Source organism: Cricetulus griseus, chromosome 4, assembly GCF_003668045.3.
Source record: "Cricetulus griseus strain 17A/GY chromosome 4, alternate assembly CriGri-PICRH-1.0, whole genome shotgun sequence".
Taxonomy (NCBI): domain Eukaryota; kingdom Metazoa; phylum Chordata; class Mammalia; order Rodentia; family Cricetidae; genus Cricetulus; species Cricetulus griseus.
This window is the reverse complement of record NC_048597.1, coordinates 154,815,328-154,827,780: the sequence shown is the minus strand read 5'-3', so window position 1 is coordinate 154,827,780 and position 12,453 is coordinate 154,815,328. Positions and strand designations below refer to the sequence as shown.

Here is a 12,453-nt window from a genome sequence, read left to right as displayed (position 1 = left end):
ACAACTTGCTTCTCTTCTCTTCTCTTCTCTTCTCTTCTCTTCTCTTCTCTTCTCTTCTCTTCTCTTTCATTCTTTCTATCCCTTGCCCTAAAGCTACCTACCATATATTTCAAGACAGCTTCTTAGAGGCTAAGTTTGATTCACTTATTCACATTGTTGCATGGGATCAGCCTAGGTCAGAAGACAGGGAAGAGAGCCCTGTAGGGTCCCACTGAGGCAAGAAGACCCAGACCAACTCCAGGTCTTTACTTGGCTATTCTGGAGCAGGTGTCAGAAGACAGGCAATTGCTGTGATATGACTGGCCTGAAAAGCCTGTCAGCAGGAAGAGTGATAAGGAAGTGGATCCTGCCAGGAAGTCAAGGGGATAAGAAAAGGGACAGGACATTTGGAATGATGACCAGAACTTGGCATTAGAAAAAGTGAAAGGCAAGGCTCCTGATTTGGACCAAGTAAAATTGTCCTTGGGGGCTGGCGTAGGCATTGGAGGTGAGCAGCCTGAGTGTCTGCCCGCTCATTGATAGTAGCACCTGCCTCGACACCTCCCAGAATGTCTCCAGACATTGCCAAGTGTGCCCAGGCCAGTATGTATTGCAGGGTGGCCCTGGTTAAGATGTCCTGGCCCATGTGGAGAGGAAAGGAACAAGTCCCTCTCTAGGACTAGACTCTGTTAAATAGGAGTGTAGGCTATTGATTACTGCTCCAGGGGTAAAGGCAGCTTAGGCGGTCAGGGTGGTTCCCTTTAAGGAAGTTCTCTTACTCAGAAGAGTGTTTGGGAATCCTCCTCAATACACGCCCCTAAGACAACTTTTACTGAAACATCCAAATAGAAGAAATGATGGAGGCTCTTAGAATCTTTGAGAAAGTGTTTTACAGGTCATTATTAGCATGACTTCTCCCCATCCTGCAGCTTTGGCTCCCACCTTTCACTTGAGGACAAATGTCTTCAGAACTAGCATGGGTTCCTACATGCCAGAGTCAACCCATTTCACTCAGTGTTCACAGATGGGCATATCTTTTACACAGGTCAGACCATGTGACTTATACTTTTACCTTATCCCCTACACCTACATGGGCCACTGATGTCTGGGCATCCCCAAACCATGACTGTAAACACCTGGAGACTCCATGGTGTGAGCCTTGTGGGACATTTGCCCAGAGCATCCTGGAGAAGCAGGACTTGATCTGTTCTGGATTCTCTGCTGGGGTCAGAGCTAATTTTGAATAGATCACTGAGAGTCTATGGGAAAGGCTGATGAAACTCAGGTTTACTCTAGCAGGCTGGACCAGCCACACATCTCTATCTCTGAACTACATTTGCTCCTCTCTCCAGAATCCTCCCCATCAGACCCTTCAGCAAACGCACCCAGCTCCTACCCCACTCTCAGTGAAGTGTTTGGCAGGAAGAGGAAGAAACGGACCAGCATTGAGACCAACATCCGCCTGACACTGGAGAAGCGATTTCAAGACGTGAGCAGCCTCCTCTGGTGGGAGTGGGTGGGCCAGCTTGTGCAGGCAGGTGAACGGGTCCCACATGTGCAGGAAGCTGAGATTAGTGCAAGACCCTAAGCACTGCTCCACCACACCCCACCTGTCTGGGAGGAAGCCAAGTCACCCTTCTACTCTAGGAGCCCAGAAATGCTGACTTTCTTCCAGAGTTCCAGAAAACTCTTTTCCTCTTTCTCTGACATATATTTGGGGCTCATTGTCCCTCTCACTGGAAGATTCAAGAATGAACACACATCCCAGTAGAGCTTGTGTTTCTGTATACGTTTGAGGTAACAGGAGAAAGCCAGGGCATTATGTAAAGTCTTCATCTCTTCTGAAGCAAATTTTGCTTTTCAACTTAAAAGTATAATAAAGGGCTTGCAAGATGGCTTAGTGGGGGAAAGTGCTTGTAGCCAAGCCTGATGACCTGAGTTCAGTCCCTGGAATCCACATGATAGAAGGTGAGTACTAGTTCCTGCAAGTTGCCCTCTGACCTCCACCTACCTTGGCCATAGTATATGCATCAATTCCCAAATAAATGAACATTACATTTTTTTAAGTTTTTTTTTTTTTTTAAGTGTTTATCTATTATGTATACAGTGGTCTGATGCATATATCCCTGCAGGCCAGAAGAGGGCACCAAATCTCATTACAGATGGTTGTGAGCCATCTTGTGGTTGCTGGTAATTAAACTCAGGACCTCTGGAAGACCAGCTAGTGTTCTTAGCCACTGAGCCATCTCTCCAGCCCCTTTAAAAAGTTTTTTTTTTTAACTTAAAAATAATAAAGTAAATTTTCATTGTCAACAATTTGGAAAACACAGAAAGAAAAGTAGAAAGGAAAGACAGACTGTTGCCTTTTGTTTTTGTTTTGCCTCTTGTTGTCTGTCTGGTCTTTGCTTTTTAAAGATATGGCCTCACACTAGAGCTTACCCAGGCTGACCTCAAACTCATAGTATATAACACTATGTAGCCCAGGCTGACCTCAAACTCATGGCAATCTTCCTTGTGACCCCTGCCCCCAAGTGTTAGCATTATAGGCATGTGCCGCCTCTCAGCTTCCAGTACCTTCTGGAAGCAGTTGCCAGTGGTACTTTTCATGCACATTTAGAGACACTTGTGATTATACTGCACGAGCTGTTTTTTTTCCCTACCAATTAAAAAGTTTTATTTCTTGCAGTTATTTTCAAAACATGCATTCATATATTTAATTAAAAGTTTTCAAATCTCTCCATGTTTTAAATTAGATAGTCTAGCCATAGATTCTAAACAAACATTCTCAAGGATAGCAAAAAGCATATTCTTGAGGAAGTGTGTGCAAGCTGTGAGCCTCACGGGAGCTGGGTGTGAGAAGAGGGAGATACAGAGAGCCTCTACAGGGATCCCTCAGGTAGCAGCCCTAGAGTCTCCCTGGATACCAAAAACTACTCAATCCAGCCTTGTAGGTCCTGGCTGCCAGGATCCTGGAGCAGATGGCCCACTGAGTCTGGCTCAGGGACTCCATGGCTGCAGGATGACTGGAGTAGAGTTACCATCATTTCAGGTTTCTTAGAACAGTATTGTTAAAGAAGGGTGCAAATGTGAGGAAAAGGGGGCTCCAGCCACAGGCTGGGTGGCAGGTCAGCAGGACATAGTGATACTAATCACATGGCCTGCAGTTCTCCCACAGACTTGGTAGGCCTGAGCGTTCCAGCCTTGTCATTTTCTAAGAAGAGATGTGAGGGGCAAGGTTATGAGGAAGGACTCAGAGGGGAGTATTTTTCCCAAGGAGTCCACCTGCCCTCCATAATTCACCTGTGGAGGCCTTGCAGTGAAACTACTCCCAAGGGAAGGAGTACAGGAAGGGACAAACCATTTGTATCCTCTCATCTATTCTAGCCCTGTGCTTTGAGGTATACACATGCTTTCTCTTGCAACCCTTGCCATAATCCTATGTGCTAGGCAGGTAGTCTGACTTCATACATGGAAAAGCTGGGGCTCAGAGGCAAAGTGAACTCCTAAGGACACTCGGTACATAGGTGATAAAGTCAGTATCCCACCCTTGATCTGACTCTAAGGCATTTGACTTATATATTCAATTCTTTGCATTTGGAACATCTGACCTCTAATTTCTGAACCTGTTTCTGTCTCCTGACCACACCCTATCCCTTCTTCCCTGTAGAACCCTAAACCCAGCTCAGAAGAGATCTCCATGATTGCAGAGCAGTTGTCCATGGAAAAGGAGGTGGTAAGGGTCTGGTTCTGCAACCGACGGCAAAAGGAGAAGCGAATCAACTGCCCTGTGGCCACACCCATCAAGCCACCCATCTACAACTCCCGGCTGGTAAGTAGCTTGGAGCCAGGCTGACTGCCAAAATCTTGAGGGACATGTATGTGGAGGCCAAGAGCCTTCCATACTAGAATACAGTAGGTAGTGGATAGGGGAGATTCGGTACATGAATAAACAAATGGATGCAGCATATAAAATATGCATAATATAAAGAAGATTAAGGATGGGTGGAAGGGGGCGCTGTTGGAATGGCTTGGCCAGTAGAGGTGCTTGCTGCCCAAGCTGATAACCCAGTTTCCATCCCTGAGACCCCTTGGTGGAAGGAGACAACCAATTCCCAAAAGTTGACCTCTGACCTCTCACACATGCTATGTGCCTCTCACATACCCACACATGTATGTAAAATGAATACATCGTAATGCAATTTTTTAAAAAAAAAATATGCACAAAGTGATTGGGGTGTTTTCATCTTTTTAATAGGAAGGTTAGAGAAGCCCTGCCTGATTAGGCAGTATTTGAATGAAAATCTAAACGTTGTAAGGGATGAAATAAGTGTATATATCTAGGGGAAAGAGCATTCAAGGTGGAGGGACCAGCAAAGAAGTCTATGCAAAAGGGCAAAGGGCAGATTAATTCAGAGAAGTAGCAGAAACTAGACTCCCCTTGGAATTCAGTGAGAGGGCACAGGACTTTGGTCGACTGGAGTAGAAAGTGTTGGAGAAGCCTAGATGTGTAAGTTTGAGCTAGTTGGCGTGGGCTGCTAGGTAGGAAACAGGAGACCAGCTAGAAGACAGACATCAGGCTGAGTAGAGGAGGTTTGGAGGGTGGTAGCCATGGTGATAAGAGTAAATGGCTGGATTCTATATATTCCTCAGCTGTGAAGCCAATATGACGTGCTAATGGATCAGATTCAAACAGCAGAGCAGCAGGCTGGAAATCACTGCCATGTTTTTCCCAGGCTGCTTTGTTAGTTTTGTTTTGTTTGTTTTATGGTACACAGTCCCATGTAGCCCAGGCCAGCCTTGAGCTCACTAAGTAGCCAAGGATGACCTCTATCTCCTGGGTGCTGGGATTATAGGTATGCACCACCACACCTCGCTTTTCTGGTGCTAGATATGGAACCCAGGGCTTCCTGCATGCTAGGCAAACATGCTACCAACTGAGCTACCTGAGTACTTGATGCACGTTGTTGGCACTGCCCTTTTAAAAAAATGTTGAGTTGGACATGGTGGCACACACCTTTAATCCCAGCACTTGGAAGGAGGAGGCAGGCAGATCTCTGTGAGTTTGAGACCAGCCTGGCATACATAGCTAGGACTACCTAGAAAGACCCTGTCTCCAAATAATAATGGTATGATAATAATGATGATGATGATGATGATGATGATGATGATGATACACTTTGAGGACTGAGTGAAGAACAGGCTTGAGAAACAAAGACAGTTGAGAATCTGAAACCAGTCATATTAAGTTGGGTGTGCTTCCTAGGCACTCAAGAAGCAGTACCTCGTTGGGGTTAAGGCTTGGCCTCTGGTGTTCCAGGGAAAAGCCAAGGCTGAGAATAACTTAAGGTTCTAGGGAGACACAGAGGATTGGGAATTAGAAAGTGTCTGCTCCATATAGAGAGAGATGGGATCTGGTTAGAAGTGTAGAATTCCATATCTTTGGGAACAGTGGTGGTAGAAGGGTAGAGGAATTGGAGAGAATGATGTCCTGTAGTCTTCCAGCACTCCAGGGTGGTTGTAGGCTGGGTAAGACCTAGCAGCTACATAAAAACTATCACATTGTTGATTTCCCCCCATATATCCACAGATCAGCTATGTTAGTCTTTGTGCCAAGTGCTGAAGATAAATGCCATTTATTCCCAGTCCAAGGGGACCTCATTGTCTAGCAGAGGATACACACAAGTAAACAAGAGATAAACAACAGGATCATTTCTCTAAGCGACCTTAGGACAGCAGCTGACACACCTTGGGGAGAGTGGCTAGGAAGGCTTCCCCAAGGAGGTCATTAGTGCCTGAGTTGAGTTTACAAGAGGCAGGTAAGTGGGAGGTGGAGCTGTCTCCAGGGGAAGTGTGAGAGCAGTGAGGTGGGGAGAATATACAGTACATTCATGGAAACTTTGGGTGGTTCCGTGTAAAGGAATGTTGAAAAGTGAGGCTGAGCTGGTCATAGGGCAGGTGATAGAGGAGAGGGTCAAGAGATAAACAAGGGTGAGATTTAGTTTAGTTGGTAGAGTGCTTGCCTACTGTGCATGAAGCCCTGGGTGACATCTACAGCTCCACCATGTAATCTCAGCACTGAGGAGGTAGATCAGAAAGTTCAAAGTCATCCTCAGTTACTTAGCAAATACAGGATCAACTTGAGCTACGTGAGGCCCTATCTCAAAGACAAACAAAAACATAAATAAAAGGACTCAGTTAATAAATCCAAAGCTGACTTGGGGCAGTGACAATGGTAGAAGGGGAATCTTTGGGATGACTCAAAGTGTTCAGGCTGGGCTGGTTGGGTAGATGGTAGCAGTATGTGTGAACCAAGCAAACAGGATGAGCTGGTTTTGGAGTGGGAAAAGGTAGTATTCCAGTTCTTTGCATCATCATGATGTAGGCCTGAAGGACACTTAAGTGGGACTGGCCCTAGAGGCTTGGAACAATGGATAACAGAGGTCAGGAGAGAAGCTGGGGTGGAATACAGGTGGCAGTTGAAGCCCTAGGAGAGAAGCTCCATTATAGAATTTGTGTGAAGTGAAGAAAAAGGTCCACTCCACACCCTGGTGACAAAAATCAGCCATTCAAAAGCAAGAGGATCAAGGGCAGAAACAGAGAATGCAAGAAATGAAACTAAGTGTGTATGAGATGTCTAGCCTGGCGGGTCGCACAGGAGCATTGTGAGAATGCAGATAGAAGACATTCAAGTCACTAGGCCACTTTATTTCTAGCACTTGGGAGACAGAGGCAGGTGGATCTCAGAGTTTGAGGTCAGCCTAGTCTACAAAGTGAGTTCCAGGACACAAGGCTATGTGGAGAAACCCTGTCTCAGAAAATTAAAGCAAACAAACAAAAACACTCAAATCAGCATGGCAGCAATAATTGGGGAGCCCATGGTTTGTCTGAAGAACAATATGTAATAGCAACAGTAGCTCAGGAGGCAGAAAGAACAGCCTTCAAGAAGGCATGCTGCTAAAGAACCACAGGCTGGGGCTGGAGACATGGTTCAGCAGCTAACAGTACTAGCTGTCTCCCAGAGGAATCTGGGTTTGATTCCCAGCACCTACATAGCAGCTCACTCACAACTTTTCAGGGGATCCTATGCTGTCTTCTGGCCTCTGCAGGCACCAGGCATGCACATGGTGCACAGACATACATGAAAACAAAACTACCCATACACATAAAATAAAATTTTAAAAAATCTTTTTAAAAAATAAGCATTTCTAGATAGTAATGGCCATATTATGCCTGGAAGACAGAGTTCCACATCAGATGTCATGTAGGAAGAAGATAGAACTGGATAGGATGATCCTGACTTTTCCTTGGGTCTTGATGGAATGAAAACTGGCATCTTTTGTTTCTGATACAAAGCAATCTCAAGATGGCTAAGTTAGAAAAATAAATTAATAGGAGCTGGAGAGGTGGTTCAGTGGTTAAGAGTTCATACCTCTCTTGCAGATGACCTGAGTTGAGTTTCCAACACCCACATGTGCTCACATCTACCAGCTCCAGGGTATCTGATGCCCTCTTCTGGCCTCCATGGGCACTGCAGTCACATGCACGGCTCCCCACCACACACACACCACCAGCACATATACACATAGTTAAAAATAAAATCTTTTCTTGGTTCCCAGACTGATAGCTGGGAAACCAGCATGGGACTGATCCAGACCCCCATGAACGTGAGTGTCAGAGAGGAGACCTTGGAAATCTATGGGGCCATTTGTAGTAGATCAATACTTATCCCTAGCATAGGAATAGACTTTGGGAGCCCATTCCACATAGAGGGATACTCCTTGAGCCTAGACACAAGGGGGTGGGTTAGGCCAAAGGATATGACAGACTCTGGAGACCCCCCTATCCCTATAGAAGGCCTCACCCTCCCTGAGGAGCAGAAAGGTTATGGGATAGGTAGGGTGATAGATGGGGGGGAGGGAGGGGAGGCAGAGGGAACTGGGATTGACATGTAAAATAATCTTGTTTCTAATTTAAATAAAAAGTGGAGAGAAAAAACAATAAAATTTTAAAGGAGGTTGGGAGATGTATGTAGCTCAATGCTATATATAGTCTTGGCTTAGTATGCATAAGAACATGGCCTCAGTCCCCAGCAAAACACACACACACACACACACACACACACACACACACACACACACACACACAAAGCATGATTGTACAGATCATCTTGGCACCATTTTGCCATCCTATGTTTTAAAAAAATGTTTAAAGTAAGGAACTATATATGTGTTTGTTTGCATATGCATAGTCTTTAGCTGGATGGAGCTAAGCACAGTGACTGCACACACTATTATTTATTTGAAAACAACAGATTTATTGGGTGTGGCATCTGGGAGGGCAGGAGATGGTTGATAACCTCTCTCATCACTCTGCCACACCTCCTAAACTACCCCACACCTGCCTCTACCCCTCCAGGCCCTGCTCATTGTAAAACAGAAAGGTAAGTAGAAACATCAAGAAGGATTTCTGATTAATTAGGAAATGAGAACATGCTACTTCCTGTTGGAGGGGCTCTTCCAGGGTCAGGGAGGATGGTAGCAGATGGCAGGTCCCCAAGTGGAGCCTCTATGTCAGTATCCTATGGGAATGCTGGTCAGAGCTTCCTGGTCAACATGAGAAAAGAAAAAGGAGTAAGAGTATGCAGATCTCAGCTCAAAGGCAGCGCTAAGAAAGCACCTAGAGATAAACAGTAGTCTTCGGGGAGCAAGGGAAGCAACATTTAACAAGCTGGTGCTCTTTGCCAGCCACAGGGTTGGAAGCTTTATAGACATTATCTCATTAAATCTTAATTAAAAGAAATATCAGGGAGGTGCTGCTGCTGTTTCACAGATGAGAAAATCAAGCCTCCCTGAGGTTGATAGCTTACTCATAGTCATGCAGATGGTGGGTGACAGGGCCAGGTCTCACACCCAGATCTGTTCACTCCTTATTTCATGTTCTAGAATAATCATAGTGAGGAGCAGTTTCCCAAACTGGGAGGTTAAACTTGTATGGTGTGTGTGTGTGTGTGTGTGTGTGTGTGTGTGTGTGTGTGTGTGTGTGTGTGTGTGTGTGTGTGTTTAGGCCAAAGGTCAACATTGGCTCAATTGCTTTTCATCTTGTTTTTTGAGATAGGGTCTTTCACTGACCCTGGAGCTCCCTGGTTTGGCCACACTGGTTGACCAGCAAGCCCCAGGGATCATCTTGTCTTTCCTTCCCAGCATGGGATTACAGGCTGTGACTGTTGAACCTAGCCTTCACATGAGTACTGGAGATCTGAATTCGAGTCTCCAGCTTGAGTGGCAAGCACTTTATTGACTGAGCCAAGCTCTACTCCTCCTCGTCATCCTCCTCCTCCTCCCTCCTTCTCCAGACAGGTCTTGCTATGGATCCCTAGTTGACCCAAAACAGCAGTCGCCTTGCCTCAGTCTCCCAGGTGTTAATATTATAGACATGTAAAGGAGAAATGGAGCAGACAGCTGGCAACATCTGCCAGAGCAATAGCCTCAAAGGCTTGCTCCTCTCTCCACCCAGGCACTGGGACAAACCTTCAGCCTGGCAGTACCAGAGGAACTTTGCCAGGGGCCCCAGCAGGAGGGGGAGTGGTATGTGTCAGCATCAGGGAGCTTCCCGTAGCAGGCTGGAAGCGGGTCCTGATGGCTGAATGTAGTCAGCAGGTCTTCCTACGAATCACAAGGTGAAAATTATGGAGTGAGGAGGCCAGCCAGCAAGGAAGGCAGATGGCTCTCTGTAGCCTTTCCCCCAGTGTCCTGGCAGAAGGAAGAAGGCTGCAGCATGGACATTCACAAGCCTCTCTTGCCTTTCAGGTCTCTCCCTCGGGGTCTCTGGGAGCCCTCTCCGTCCCTCCTGTCCATAGTACCATGCCTGGAACAGGTGAGCTTCAAAAGAGGTTTCCAGACACCACAGGGATTAATCTAAATGCCATTAAAGGACCCAGGTATGGTGGCACACCTTTAATGCAGCACTTGGAAGACAGAGGCAGGTGCTCCAGACTAGCCTGGTCTACAGAACAAGTTCCAGGACAGCCAGAGCTACCAAGAAACACTGTTTCAAACAAAACAAAAAAACTAAAAAAAACTTTTTATCTAGGTCAGCATTTACTCAGTATGTCTCAAAGGACATTAAAAATCAGGGCTGGGAAAACAGGACTCTATGATCACTTAAGTTTGGAAAATGTTGATAGGTAAAGTTTCAACAAATGTTTGTTTTTATTTTAATTGTAGCATAGCTCAACCCTGGAGGGTATAATACATTCCAAAATGAATTGTATGGAAAAACAGAGGAAGACAGGTTTCCACACACATTTCCAGGGTTCTATTTCTCTCAAAGCACCTGTAGCATTTCAAAGAACTAGAAAAGGCTGTGTCCAGCTGTCCTCTAGAAGCCTCAAATGCTGTCATAAAATCTCAGCATGTTCTACTTTTTTTAAAAAAAAAAATCTTAGTTTGACTAGTAAAATATATGGCACTCTATCCATGAAACACATGTTGGGATCCCAAACATGAGGAATCTCTATTTAGTCCAAACCCACCATTTTACAGAGGATGAGTTTAAAGGTGGGTCAGGGCAGGCCCAGGGCCAAGATGAGGCTTGGAGAGTCTGGCAGTCTCTCTGCTCTGCGGCTTGCTTTCTCCCCAGGCCTCTTCTCCCCTCCCGCCCAGGGTGTGTCCCACAGTAGGATGATTTTGGCATCTGTCCTCCATGCATTTGGCAAGACTTGGACTGACAGAACCAGCCACACTGCTCTGAGGGCCTGGGCTGCAGAGAGCCCCACCAAGGACAGGCTGACGGGTGGGCCTTGATGTTAACATGGTAGAAGGTGGGCAGATAGGTGGGGGTAGGGAGAGGTTAAGTGCCCTTTGGGGTATTACACCAGGAAACTATGTGTTGGAAGGGCTGTGTCACAAAGGTCCCCAGACCCAGCAGCGTTATTTTGCCTTGTTTTTGTCTCTCTTTGTCCTTAGTAACGTCATCCTGTTCCCCTGGGAACAACAGCAGGCCTTCGTCTCCTGGCTCAGGACTCCATGCCAGCAGCCCCACAGCATCTCAAAATAACTCCAAAGCAGCAATGAACTCCTCCTCTGGCTTTAACTCCTCAGGGTAAGTAGATGGCCATGAGGAAGCATCTGGCAGGCTCAGGGGCATGTGAGGGGTTGGTCCAGTGCCATAGACGAGAGCTGGAAATGGGAAATGGGGTAGCAGTGTGGATGGGATGGAGGAAGCAGGACAGAGGGAAGAGCTAGACTGGACTGCATCCCCAGGGAGTAAGGATTTAAAAGGAAGCTGTAGCCAGTGAGCAGTCCTGGCAAGGGATGATGTCAACAAGGCCAACATTTCCATTCTCACTTTGATGGTGGAAATTTCCAAATGCTCACGAGAGAAAGGACCAGGTCCAGAGCTGGGCTCAGGAGCACTCCTCACCAGGAAGTTGAGTCACAGAATATTCTGACCTGAGCCTGGAGCTCAGGCATAGACCAACTCTGGCCCTCATGTGTGACTGGCACAGGGAGACAGAAACATGCTACTGAGTTGTGTCTCCCAGTTCAGCTTGGGAGGTAGCAGGGCAGGGCCTCAATCACGGGCCTTAGCTCACAAGGCAAATAAACTAATGAAAAGGTATTCTTAGAATGGATGTCTTGAGAATCTTCCCTGGTGCAGAGGAAGACAGATTTGAAGCAGAGTTGGGGCAGGGGAGACCGTTCCATTGGTGAAGCGTTTGCCTGGAAAGCATGAGGACTGAGTCTGACCTGCAGAACTACATAAAAAAAAAAAGTCAGGTGTGGCTGTGTGTGCTTGTAATCCCTGTGCTAAGGTGGAAGTGACAAGAGACTCCTTTGAGCTCCAAGCCAGTGAGAGAACCCGTCTCAAAGGAGGTGGGCGGCAATTCCTGGGGACAGCACCCAAGGTTGTGTGCATACAGATGCATGTATATAAATGTTTTTAAAACAGAAATTTGGGCACAGTGGTACATACCTGGAATCTCAGCATGCAGGAGACTGAGGCAGAGGGGATTGTGAATTTGGAAGCAGCCTATTTTAAACATAGTGAGACCCCATGTTGTTTTTGTTTGTTTGTTTTCTTTTTTCTTTTGAGACAAGATTTCTTTGTGTAGCTTTGGCTGTCCCGGAATTTTACTCTGTAGGCCAAACTGGCCTTGAGATCCACCTGCCTCTGCCTCCTGAGTGCTGGGATTAAAGGCAGGTGCCACCACTACCTGGCTCAATGAGACCCTATCTTAAACACACAAATCAAGTTGAGTATACTTGAGTTTTACAGGAAGAGATGAATCCACTTGTCCAAATCCAGGCAGTTCAGCAAGCACCTTCTATTGTCTAGATGTTTCATAGTCTAGTAAGTCAGAACTTCTGAGGTTGAGGAAACAAACCCAAATAATATTATTAACTTTAATATTGGAGACTTGAGGGACTGGAGAGATGGCTCAGCGGCTAAGAGCACTGACTGCTCTTCCAGAGG

The 12,453-nt window shown here is 46.2% G+C and overlaps 1 protein-coding gene across 2 annotated transcripts in view; it reads left to right on the top strand.

Annotated features, from left to right (window-relative positions):
- The window catches only part of Pou2f3 (POU class 2 homeobox 3), an 84,779-nt gene that overhangs the window by 70,366 nt on the left and 1,960 nt on the right, over positions 1-12,453 (top strand). For both annotated transcript variants that reach the window (XM_027411895.2, XM_027411894.2), the window contains exons 9-12: positions 1,332-1,468; positions 3,647-3,808; positions 9,786-9,852; positions 10,944-11,079. In XM_027411895.2, the coding sequence (XP_027267696.1) occupies positions 1,332-1,468; positions 3,647-3,808; positions 9,786-9,852; positions 10,944-11,079 (502 nt within the window). The remainder of the gene's footprint in view (positions 1-1,331; positions 1,469-3,646; positions 3,809-9,785; positions 9,853-10,943; positions 11,080-12,453) is intronic.